Source organism: Typopeltis vanoorti, chromosome 24, assembly GCF_054136105.1.
Source record: "Typopeltis vanoorti isolate ZY-2024b chromosome 24, IOZ_Tvanoo_1.0, whole genome shotgun sequence".
In the NCBI taxonomy this organism is placed as follows: domain Eukaryota; kingdom Metazoa; phylum Arthropoda; class Arachnida; order Uropygi; family Thelyphonidae; genus Typopeltis; species Typopeltis vanoorti.
Window position 1 is genome coordinate 38,577,493 of NC_143572.1, and position 12,723 is coordinate 38,590,215.

Sequence of the window (12,723 nt, forward strand, 5' to 3'; positions counted from 1 at the left end):
AGACAATGCTATTTGTTATCGCATTCTGTGGTTCACCCTCACTGTGTCCGAGGTCTGAAGTGGGTAAATTTTTAATAAATGATGACCAAACTTGATTTAAAATCAAACCTTGGTTTTTGTTGCATTGAGTAGGAATTTTAATCATATTTTCTGCCTCTTTGAATTTTCTTGTGAAACAATTCTTATCAATATAGGACATGTTTGTTTGTTCCTATATTGAAAAGAATATACAAAACTGGCACATAAAACTAAAAATATGGCTCTGCTATGTGGACGATATCTTCATCATTTGACCAGGAACAGCACTAGAATTGACTACATTTAAAGACTACCTTAATAACTTACATCCTAACATAAAATTCACTCTGGAACTAGAAGAAAATAAAAAAACTTTCTTAGACATCCTTATAGAAATAAATGAAAGAAAAAAAATAGGTTATCATTCTCCATCTATAGAAAACCAACAAACACAGGAAGATTTCTTCATGCTATCTCAAATCACCACCCCAAGCAAAAAATAGGCCTAATAAAAATCTTAAGGGATAAAGCATACAACATCCCAGTACAGAAGATAAGAAGAAAGAAGAAATACAATATTTAACACAGATCCTATAACTGAATGGTTACACAACTAAGACAATTAAGAAAATTCTCAACACAGCACCTACAAAAAACATAAAATAAACAAGACTTCAAGAATGCAGTCACCCTTCCTTATATCAAGAATGTAACAGATAAATTAGCCAAATTACTCTACAGGTACAACATAAAAGTGACTTTCCTGCAACTTGAAAAAATATCAAGATCTCTTCATCCTCCAAAAACTGAGTATCACCAAATGAAAAACCAGGGGTTTATAATATTCTTCCTGTGGCATCTGCTACGTAGGCCAGACAGGGAAATCGGGGAAAATCCACATGAGCGAACATCAAAAGGACGTACAAAAGAAGAGAGAGAGAACGTAAATCTAACTTAGCATATCACATAGCTTCTACCGGTCATGATATACTCCGGGTAGAACAAACATGTCCTATATTAATAAGAATTGTTTCACAAGAGAGGTTGGGTTCACAAAAGGGGTTAGGTTCGAGGTTATATGATGAGTGTTCAGTGTAATTTAGCGCTCGTATAAAATTGGTGATTTTTGGTGTTTTTTGTGTGTGTTTTTTCTTAGAAAATTGGTTTTATAGTATATTAGAATGATTTTCGTGAGAGTATTTTGTGTGTCTTTATAACATATTTTATTGGGGCTGTCGCTACTAGAGGGATTCATAGTGTGTAGTGTTCGTGAAAGCTCCGGATAAGATAAGTATTATTTTCAGTTATCGTTGATAAATTTATTTAATATTGTGTAGTTTTGTTTGCCTTGCGTCTCTTAGTGCATCTTTTTGTGTGTTTTTGGTGTGTTATAATTTATAATTTGATAAAATACATTGCAAGTAAGTATGGTTCCAGTACGAAGGAAAATGGCGGCCAGTAATGATGGTTCACCATCTTTATCAAAGAACGGTAGTATAAAAGAGATGATTCAGTGTACTAGCTGCGAAATGTATGCTTTGCAGAGTGTGGTCTGAGTGTGGTTAGATCATAATAAAGGAGTGAATGTGTGTAGAAAATGTAGGGAGAATGAGAAATTGAAGAATATTTCGGTTCGTGAGTGTGATATTTTTGTCAAACTTCAGAAAGAAGAAAATAGGGATATGACAAGAAACAGCGAGGTTGTACCAGAGAATTGTGAGAGTGTGAATGTAGAAAATGTGAATGATAGTATTAATGGTTTTACTGAGAATAAAAAAGATGAGATAGATGCAATGAGTGAGATCGCGTTGTTGAATGGTGCGATACAAAGAACAAAACAGCAGATAGACCGTATGAGCAAAAGTCGACTGAATGAACCAGCCAATAATAATAAGTATGACAGGAAAAATAGACGTCTGAGTGTGAACATGAACAAAATGAAGGATAGAGTGCTGTATGGAGACTCGTTAGTACGAGGTGTGATAGTAGAGGATTTGACAAAATCGTACCAACCTGGTGCGACCATAAAGGATGTAACCGAGTCTATTAGAGAGCAAAAGGAAAGGGTGAAAGAAATGATTGTTGTGGCAGGTACGAATGATTTGAAAGGAGACAAAATGGAAATGATAGAAGACCTGAATGAATTGTTTGAGGTAGCAAAAGAAAAGAGTGAGAGAGTTAGAATGATTAGTCTTTTGCCACAGTATGACAGTGAAATGTTTAAAAGGAGGGCCATAATTGCGAATGATTTTATGCGGGAGTTATGTATGATGATTGGTGTAGAATTTGTGGACGTGTGGAGTGAGTTCGATGGGCGAAAGGATCTATATAAGATGGATGGCTTGCATTTGAATGGTTACGGTGTAAGAAGACTTGAGAAAGTGTTGCTGAATGTGGTGGATGTACAAATTCAGGGAAACTAGATTTATTAAGGGGGGGGGGTAGATATACAGTCCTTAGGGAGGCAGTTGAATGTAAGAATGAATATAATATGCACGAGCAAATAAGGACAACAAATCAGAGTGGGATAGTTAATATAAGGCATCAAGGTAGGGTTGGGACTAATGGGGGTCTTAAATTCATGTACACTAATGCTAGGAGTATTAGGAACAAGAAGGAAGAGTTTTTGGCCATGGTTGGCACTTCCAGACCACAGGTTATTGAGTGAAACATGGCTGACTGTAGATGATATAGCTAGTGGGATTAAATATGATGGGTATAGTGTGTTCAGGAATGACAAGGAGAATAAAATGGGGGGAGGAGTATTGTTGATGATAGCTGATGAGTTGCAGCCAAGGAGAATAGAAGTTGAATTGCAGGATAGAGAAAACAGCACATTTGAGGCCATTTGGTGTGAGATTGTGGCTAGCAGAACTAAATATACAATTGGGTGCTGCTATAGACCAGGTGATGGAAAAGATGGTGGTGACAGTATGCACAAGCAAATAGAAGAAATGAGTGGAAGGAGGGTGATTATTATGGGAGATTTCAACTATGGTCGCATTGATTGGAGTGAGGAGAGGACACACGGGAGGAAGGAATTGGATTTTATGCGGTTATTAAGGGATAACTATCTGCGACAGCATGTAATGGAAAATACTAGGGGTCAGAGAGTGCTTGACCTAGTAATTACATCTGAGGATTTGGCTGTAACAAATATGACCACATTGCCACCAATCGGTGAGAGCGATCATAGGGTCTTGACTTCGGAGGTGGCTAAAGGTGTAGAATTTTCAATTAAGACAGGGTACATGTGGGATTATCGGGCTGAAAAGTATGACAAGCTTAGGAGTTTGATAGGGTCAGTGCCATGGCATGCACAACTGCAAGGACTAGAAGTCGATAATGCATGGGAGGTAGTTAAGAAGTGTTTGCATGAAGCAATGGCTGATTGTATACCTAGAGTCCGAATAATAAATCAACTAGGGGTTAAATGGATGAATAACACCATTAAGCTTGAGCTGCAAAAAAAGAAACAACTATGGAGGGAATTTAAGGAGAAAGGTGACCGGCAGGCACACGAACAGTATAAAGCGCAGGCCAGAAGGGTAACGAGTGTGGTAAGAAAAGCAAAAAAGGATTATGAAAGAACATTGGCATCTCTTTGGCAATGCAGGCTAAAGAGAATCCTAAACAGTTTTTTAGATATGTAGCAAGGAAAAGGAAAAATGTACATGGCAGAATGATTTTAAAGAATGCTGATGGTAGGGAGGTAACTGAATCAGTTGATATAGTTGAGTTACTGAGTGAGCACTTTGCAAGAATATATCATCCAGGTGGTGACATTGCAGAAACGAATGTACCAGCAGATTATACGGGAATTGTGGTGAATGAAGTGGAGGTGAGTAGTCTATTGCGTAACCTCAATGTCAATACATCTGTGGGATTGGATGGTATACCAGCTCGTGTTGTACGAGAAGAAGCTAAAGAATTGTCAGTACCCTTGACCATTTTGTTTAATTTGAGTCTCGGGTCTGGGTTAGTCCCGAAGGGGTGGAAAGAGGGGAAAATAGTTCCACTGCATAAAGGTGGTTCCAAGACTGCAGTTGTAAATTACCGACTGATTAGCATATCAGGAATCATTGTCAAGGTCTTCGAGAAATTAGTCAAGAAAAGAATACAGGATTGGATAGTTGAAAATGGGATATTGTATGGGGGACAACATGGTTTTGTGAAGGGTAGATTGTGCCTCAGTAACTTGCTCACGTTTTATAACACAGTGACGGCTGAACTGGATAGGGGTAATGGATTTACAGTAATACTACTGGACCTTGCCAAGGCTTTTGATAGGATACCACATAGAACCCTAATCAGTAAACTGGAGCAGATGGGGATAGATATAGGGTTGGTGAGATGGATAGGAGGGTGGTTGAAGGAGAGATACCAGAGAGTGGTTTATTCAGGAGTGGAGTCTAAAAGACGGCTTGTGACTAGTAGAGTGCCATAGGGCTCTGTTCTTGGACCACTGCTTTTCAATTTGTTCATCAATGATATAGGAAAGGATTTGAGAGGAAGTGTTCACTTGTTTGCTGATGATGCAAAGCTGGGTAGAGCAATTATGAGTGCACAGGATGTCAAAATTTTACAGGACGATTTGGATAATTTGGAGGACTGGGCTAGGAAAAATGGATATCAATTTAATGCGCCAAATTGTAAGGTTATGCACTTTGGGGTGAAAAGAATAGCAGCAGTATATCGCATTGGTTGAACCGTACTCCAGGAGATTGATGAGGCCAGGTATTTGGGAGTGTTGGTGGATAGGGGATTGAAGTTTAGGGGCACATTGCAAATGTGACTAAAACAGCTCACCAAATCACTTCGCTTCTGAAAAATACTTTAACATGCAGAGACAAACAAGTTGTTGTTCCTCTGTATCGAGCCTTGATAAGACCCCATCTGGACTACTGTGACCAGTTATGGGCACCAGGGTTTCTTCGTGATGGGGAGGAAGTGGAGAGGATCCAGACACGAGTGACCAAGATGATAGCAGGTCTGTGGAATGAACCTTATGAGAATAGGTTGAAGATTTGTGGGTTGCAGAAATTGGTCGATAGGCGAAGGAGGGGTGATATGATTGAGACATTCAAATTACTGAAGGGCTTCTATAAGATTGATCCAGAAGATATTTTTGAAAATATGACTGGTGGTGGGAGGACTTGGTTCCATGAATGGAAGCTGGGCAAGAGCGTGGTTGACAAGGGTGTTAGAGCTAGGTTTTTTACTTGGAGAGTAGTGAATGAGTGGAATAAGCTTCCAGAGTCTGTTGTGGGTGCTACGACCGTGAATGAGTTCAAGGCAAGGTATGATAGATACTGTGTGAATGTCGAATAGTTGTTCTTGGCATGATGTTAGGGCCTCCCTCGATGAGTCTGTCGACTCCTTGGTGTTGCCCGGAACAATAATAATAATAATAATAATAATAATAAAAAAGGAAATTCAAAAAGGCAGCAAATATGATTAAAATTCCTATGCGACGCAACAAAAACCAAGGTTTGATTTTAAATCAAGTTTGGTCATCGTTTATTAAAAATTTACCCACTTCAGACCTTGGATGGAGTGAGCATGAACCACATAATGCAACAACAAATAGCATTGTCTCTAACTAACACACACACATTAACAGTTGTATAGATCTGTTATTCGATTTTTTAACGAACTTTTTTGATGTTCATAATACCAACAAATGAACTTGTTTTTTTGTAATTTCTTAAAGCTTGTGCTTTAAACTGTTAGTTATCTTTACCCTTGAAGATATTAGTCTTACATCTAACAAAACTTCTTGGGTTATTTTTACTACTTGTTTAGTATTTAAAAACAGTTCTCTAATAAACACGTGGTCACAAAACCGGAATAGTTCTATTAAACTACTTTCATCTTACTAGAAGACTTCATCAGATGCACAAACATAGATGGGGAAAAATCAGAGAAATGCAACTGCCATTATATTAAATTAAAAACAAACTGCTGTCATTTGAAGGAATTCTGGATCTATCCGCATTGTTGAATATGTGAATGAGCTGATGGTCTTACATATGCCAGAATTGAATAGCACAGAAGTAACAATCAGAAGGGTACAGCTGAGAATGAGAATGAGTTGAGGACAATTTCTGTTGATTCCAAAATGTCTTCTTTATTGCTGATAAGGGTGCATGTAGCGGTTTCCAATGTCAAAATCATAACATATGGGATAAGTAATGATGAGACCATGCCCAGTCTAATCAGAAAACCTATGTTGGTGTAGGTTTTCTGTTTACAGAAAACCTACACCAACTAATAGATATCTTCAGATTTTCTGAAACAGAAAACTTTAATTTTTTCTTACCAATGAGTATGACTGATGTTCAGAAAAGGAAGAGAACCATTGACTTCGAACTGTGTGGTAAATTTTATACTAGGATGTTAGCTGTTGAGATAGTTCAAGAACTCCTGGAGTGTATCCAGACCATGGCTCCAAATGAAGAAAACATTGTCAATATACCTCTTCCATAGCCTTGGTTTTGATGAGAAGGTACTCATGTTTTTTTTTCTCTGAAGGCTTCTGAGTAGATGTTTGCCAGTACAGGAGACAAAGGGTTATCCAAGGCCAAGCTGAAGTTCTGTTTGTAAATAGTATCTCTCTATAGGAAGTAACCTGAATTTATATAATGCATCAAGAAGCATCATAAATTTTCTTGATAACTTATTTCGTAAAACAGCCATGACTTCTAAATATGGGAACATTAGACATCAAAACTGGCCATAATTAAAGACATGCATCTCTTTAAAGATGTATATCTTTAATTATGAATACAAAGAGCTCATAATTCTTAATACAGAAAGTTGAACAACTTGTTAAACCCTGTGGTGTAGCTAGAGCTTTTGCCACCCGTGACGGTACCTGAGTTTGCTGCCCCTCTCAATACACATCAAAAATACTACAAAAAGTCAAAATGATGTATAGGGAAATAAATTAAAACACTTTAAAATAAATTAATCACATGACATCTCGTGTATCGCAGCAGACAAAGAATTTGAAAAAATATGAGGTCGACAGATGAAAAAATTCGAAAAATTAAAAAAGAACTCAACCATCAATCCAAAACTTCCTACCAAGACCGTAATCAACCTTTCTTCAGTGACCCTGAAGCCTGAAACACTCAACGCACTTTCACGTGGCCACAACTTCACCATGGCTCCCAGAAAAATACCTAGTGAGGATATTATGATCCAGATCGAATGCGGAATCAGCCACCTTCCAAATCAAATCGCCGGCAGTGTAAGACTGGATGTAGCTTGTGTCCTCTCTAAAACAAGACCACCAAAAACCAACATATTCAACAAGGAATATAAAGCTCTGCAGGAAATGAGGAATAATAAAGAAATAGTTATGACAAAAGCAGATAAGGGAAATGCAACTGCAGTACTTAACCAAAAGGACTGCACAGGTAAGCTTAATTCTCTTCTATCAGATCAGGCTACTTACCTCCCTATAGAATACAATCCCACCAACTCACAAATCAGAAAACTTCACAGGCTCCTTAAGAAAGTCATTTCTTGGCCTGTAGAAGTTACCAACAGATTAAAGCCGTTTAACTCTATAAACTCTAAACCCCCCCACAGTATTTATGGACTCCCCAAAATACATAAAGAAAATGTGCCCATTACGTCCATAGTGGATGGTATTGATTCCCCCACATACAAATTAGCTAAACATTTGGCAAAAGTACTCACACACTATACTGGAAACACACCATGACACATAAAAAACTCAGCCCACTTCAAAGCCAGTATAGAAAACCTTACACTCCAAATACTGACATAATGGTCAGCTTTGATGTCCCTGCCTTATTCACAAATGTCCCACTAAAGGAAACTTTAGAGCTAATCCAAGCTAAATTTTCTCCCGATATCTCAGCCCTATTTCAGTTCACAATGAACTCAGGCTATTTCGTTTGGCAGGGAAAATTCTACAAACAAATAGAGGGGACAGCTATGGGTTCACCACTCTCCCCACCCTAGGCCAATTTCTTTATGGAGACCTTTGAAGAAAAAGCATTGGCCTCTGCCCCACAAAAACCAAACCTTATCGCTTCACTACGCTGATGATGTGTTCTCTATTTGGCCACATAGCTCTGATACATATCCTCTCCTTTTTAACACACTTAAACAACCAACACCCCAAAATCAAGTTCACCCTGGAAAAAGAGGAAAACAACAGCCTCCCTATCCTAGCCACACTAGTCACCTGCCAGCCTGATGGAACCTTGGTTTTCTCAGTTTATAGAAAACCCACCCATACAGGCAAGTACATTCACCAACAATCCCCAACCCTCCTCACAACAATATGGAGTGGTGAAAACACTATACAACAAGGCTAAACTAATCTGTTCTAACGACATGGCCCTAAACACTGAACTAAATCACATCCTCAACACTTTCTCAGCCAATGGCTATCCCCCCAAAAAATCCAAAAAATATTGAAACCTACAAACCACAACCCCCCTCCACAACAAGGATTACTCTAAATCCATCACCATTCCCTACATCCGAGGCACCTCAGAAAAAATTACCAAAATCTTAAAAAAACATGACTTAACCTCCTGTTACAGACCATACAGAAAATTGGCATCCCTTATCCGCTCCACTAAAGACCAACCACTTCCCCTAGACCTACCTGGTGTATACCACGTCCCTTGCAGCTGTAAACTGTCTTACTTTGGCCAAACAGGCAGGAGAGCGAATATCAGAATTTCGGAACACAAGGACTACATCCGTTTTCACAAGTACAGCCATTCTGGTCTTGCAGACAATGCTCTGGATACACACCACAGAATACGGTGGAAGAAAGCTACAGTAATACACCATAGCAAATACATTAATACACCATACAAATTCAAAAGACTATTTATGGAATCAGTCTCAGCCCTAAGAAACTCTCCAAACCCCAAAAAATTTGGTTGCATGAGACTGCCACAAATTTGGGAGGCTTACATCAGCCAAACTTCAGCCCAACGGCCAAGAACACCTACTTAGCCAGTTAGGGGGCACCATCAGGACTTTTAGGAGAACAATAGCTTCCTCACTTCATTCTCAGTTACTGTGTTGTAGTGCCTATGTGCACGTGCTTTTTTGTAAGTTCCTTTTGAAGATCACAACGTGATGTTGCTGAAATATCAGAAATATTTATTAAAGTGTAATTTAATTTTTATTTGTATCTATGTTTTCAATTCCTTAAGTGATTTAGTAATGCATAACCAACGTATAAGCCTGTCTACAAAACTTAAAACACTATGTTTATTTTTGAAGTAAAACTTTAATTCCAACATTCTAAAATGCTATTTTTCTTGCTTTTCCGTTAGCAAAATCGTCGATGACATTGTCCAAGTCTATTTCATCACTCAGTTGCTGTTTTATACACGATATGGCAAGATTTCTTAAATGCAAAGTGCTCGCCAGTGCGGACCGCCCCCTCCTTCCCACCCTAGCTACACCACTAGTTACACCTGTTAATAATTTAGCAAGATGTTTTCATAACTTAAGATGTAGGGAAGACAAAGCCTTTTACAATTGGTCTCAGTGGAGTATTTTCCTTATGTACTTTAGGGACACCATACAGACAAGGAATAAGAGGACAGAAAAAATAAAGAGATAGGTCTTAATTCTCTAAAGATTTCCATAGTAGTCTTTGAGGAGATTATTAGTATGCTTATGAATTTTTGAAATTGGATCTCTCTCTCTCTCTCTCTCTCTCTCTTTCTCTCTATCAAGAACCAAATAAGTATCTGTATGAAGTAATTGTGACATTTTGTAATTATATTCCTGAGTATCTAAGATCACTGTTGCTTTCTTCCTGCTTGAAGAACTATAATAAATAATCTCCTCAAGGCCACTATGAAATTCCTTAGAGAATTAAAACTTACAAAATGTTCCATGTCTATAGCACATTACAAAGTCAGGTAAAGAGATTTTATATATATGTATATATATATATTTTTTTTTTAGTATTTTTACATAATATGGAAACCTTTCTGGAGAACAAACATAGACCTTCTCTATTATTATTATTAAGGGTATCTCCCTGGAGTCAGTAGACTCATCGCAGAAGACCCAAACTATCGAAACAATATCTATCATATCTCTTCTTGAATTCATTTACAGATGAAGAACTCACAAGTGAGTCAGGTAATGCATTCCACTCATTCACCACCCTCCAAGCAAAAAAGCTAGTTCTCATACCCTTGTTAACCACACTTTTCCTTAATTTTCAGGGATGACCTCTTGTTTTTCCATCACTATCACACAGCTGAAATATTTCCCCTGCTTCAATCTCAAAAAAACCTTTTAGTAATTTAAATGTTTCTATCATATTCCTTCTTCTCTGCCTTCAACCAACCTCTGCGATCCACAAGCTCTCAATCTATCAATGTAGGGAGCATTTTTTACATCACTCACCAACATAGTCACTCTCCTCTGAACCCTCTCCACAACCTCCTCATCTCCAAGGAATCCAGGCGACCAGACTTGAGTACAGTAATCCAAATGTGAAAGTATCATGAAAGACCAGACTTGAGCACAGTAATCCAAATGTGGAAGTATCAATACCTTATAAAGGGAAATAATAACATCTTTATCTCTGGATGTCAGTGTGTTCTTCAATAACCAAGTAATCCGATGTGCATTCTTGGATACCGTTCGCGCGGTTAGCCTAGTTGCTTTGTGCTTCGCAACCATATGCCTGGGGAAGGAGTGTCCTAGGTTCGATTCCCGTCGGAGACGTGAGGAGCTGAAGGATCTTCCTCATCCATAGCCAAGTTAGCCGGTCTTGGGCGCGGGCAGTAGGGTTTTTTCCGACAGTTTATCTGGTGTTTTTCATTCCGCAAGCAGGCAAACCGGCCCCGTGAACACACAGGGATACAGCCAAGAATACCTTGAGGCATAGGAGTGACCATTCTATCCTCGTATTTCGGTTACGAAATCCAAGCATGCTTGGAAGGTTGTGGGCCTTAAAGGCCTGTTAAAGCCATTGGGATAGAATCTTGGATACTTTAGCAATGTGCCATCTGAACTTCATCTCCCTATCCACCAACACCCCCAAGTCCCTAACCTCATCAATCTCTTAGAGTACTGTTCCATCTATGTAAAAAAAATTGGGCTCATCCTTTTGACCTTACATTGGCCAATGCTATGTGAATCCTTGTTTTCTGATGTGTATGCAGAGCATTCACACACATCCAGTCTGTTGGCCAAACAGGTCAGTAAATTATATTGTATACCTAGCCATGTACAAAATATGCCTAATAGAGTTGCATTTAAAAGCAGCAATATGTAGATTTTTCATACCTTTACCAAATTAAAGCTGGGGTCACCTTCTCTGTTAAGCCTGCAGTAAGTTCCTTTAAGAATTTTCCAGATTACTGTTTTACTACTTCCTGTACTTCCAACGAGAATTGATGAATGTTTTGATTGTTTAGTATCATGCAACTGAATTACTTTGAGCACAGTTGAATCCACTGGTTGCAGTCCCAATTCCTTTAGTTCAGCTTTGATTGCATTGGTAAGCTGAAAAAAAAAATATATTTATAAAATCTGATAATTTTAAATTTAAATGTCTAAAAAACATATGACATTTTCAAAATAAAATTTAAAACTAAGATTGAAAGAAGTTAAAATATATATATATAATGGCAATTTTATTATACATACTATGAATGGCTACAAATGCTGATAATATTCTATTCTGCACTATTTGGTCAGTTAAGACATAGGTGGTTAACAGTCTCAGGATGTCTAATCAATGGCTTTATTTGAAGATCAACTCCACAAGGCCAACAATCATGCAGACACATTTAGTGTCTGCATGAATTTTGGCCTTGTGGATTTGTTACTTACTTTTTTTTTTTTTTTTTTAATTTTTGAATCTTGCTTTGAACATAACAAAATGGCGGTATGCACAAAGCTTATGCATCATGTGGCATGAAGATCAAATAATGTTAAGGACACGACTTTTCAAAAATAGTTCAATGTCTTGAGTGCAACATTTATGCGTACCAAAATGTGAAAGATGCATTCATGGAGAGACTAAATAGGATACGAGAGAAGGTATGGACTTGCAGAAAGTGCCATATTTTGTTCGTGTGTGAGTTAGCAAATATGAAACAGCTTGAAGAAATGAAAGTTAGCATAAATGAAGGACACAGAAACAGAATGAAAGCTAGTGAGATGGAGGGTGTGAAAGAAGGAAAGCCTAAAGAAGTGAAAATAAGTGATATAGGAGTGAAAGGAAGTATGAATGAGGAAACGGAAGTATGATGTAGCACAAGCAAGGACTATGCAAGCAAGAGAGAGAGAGAGAGAGATTTCTGTAATGCAAAATTTCAAATCTTGCAAACTCTTTCTTCAAGAAAGAGTTATTCAAAATTAAAAATGACATGAGAAATATGCAGAGTGATATTAGATATTTAGTGGAAACAAATGAAAGAATGCAAAAGAATAGAATGAAAGAAAAACAAAAGAGAGGTGGTGAATGATGAGAGAACAGCAGTGTATGGTGATTCCATTGTCAGAGGATTAGTTAATGAGAGAGCCCATAAGGTCTGCTATCCAAGAGGAAGAATGAGAAAAATTCATGCTTTGAACATGAGAAGAAAATGAGCAAAAGAAATAGTAGTGGTTGTGGGAAAAATTATTTAAGTGGACATAAGGAGAATGTAATGGTGGCTATCAGGA

At 37.9% G+C, this 12,723-nt stretch overlaps 1 protein-coding gene across 1 annotated transcript in view; it reads right to left on the reverse strand.

Moving 5' to 3' along the window:
* Window positions 1-12,723, reverse strand: part of kl-2 (dynein heavy chain 2, axonemal kl-2) — a 1,497,432-nt gene that overhangs the window by 1,216,501 nt on the left and 268,208 nt on the right. Inside the window, exon 13 of the mRNA XM_090414156.1 lies at window positions 11,338-11,556. Coding sequence (XP_090270282.1) covers window positions 11,338-11,556 — 219 coding nt within the window. The remainder of the gene's footprint in view (window positions 1-11,337; window positions 11,557-12,723) is intronic.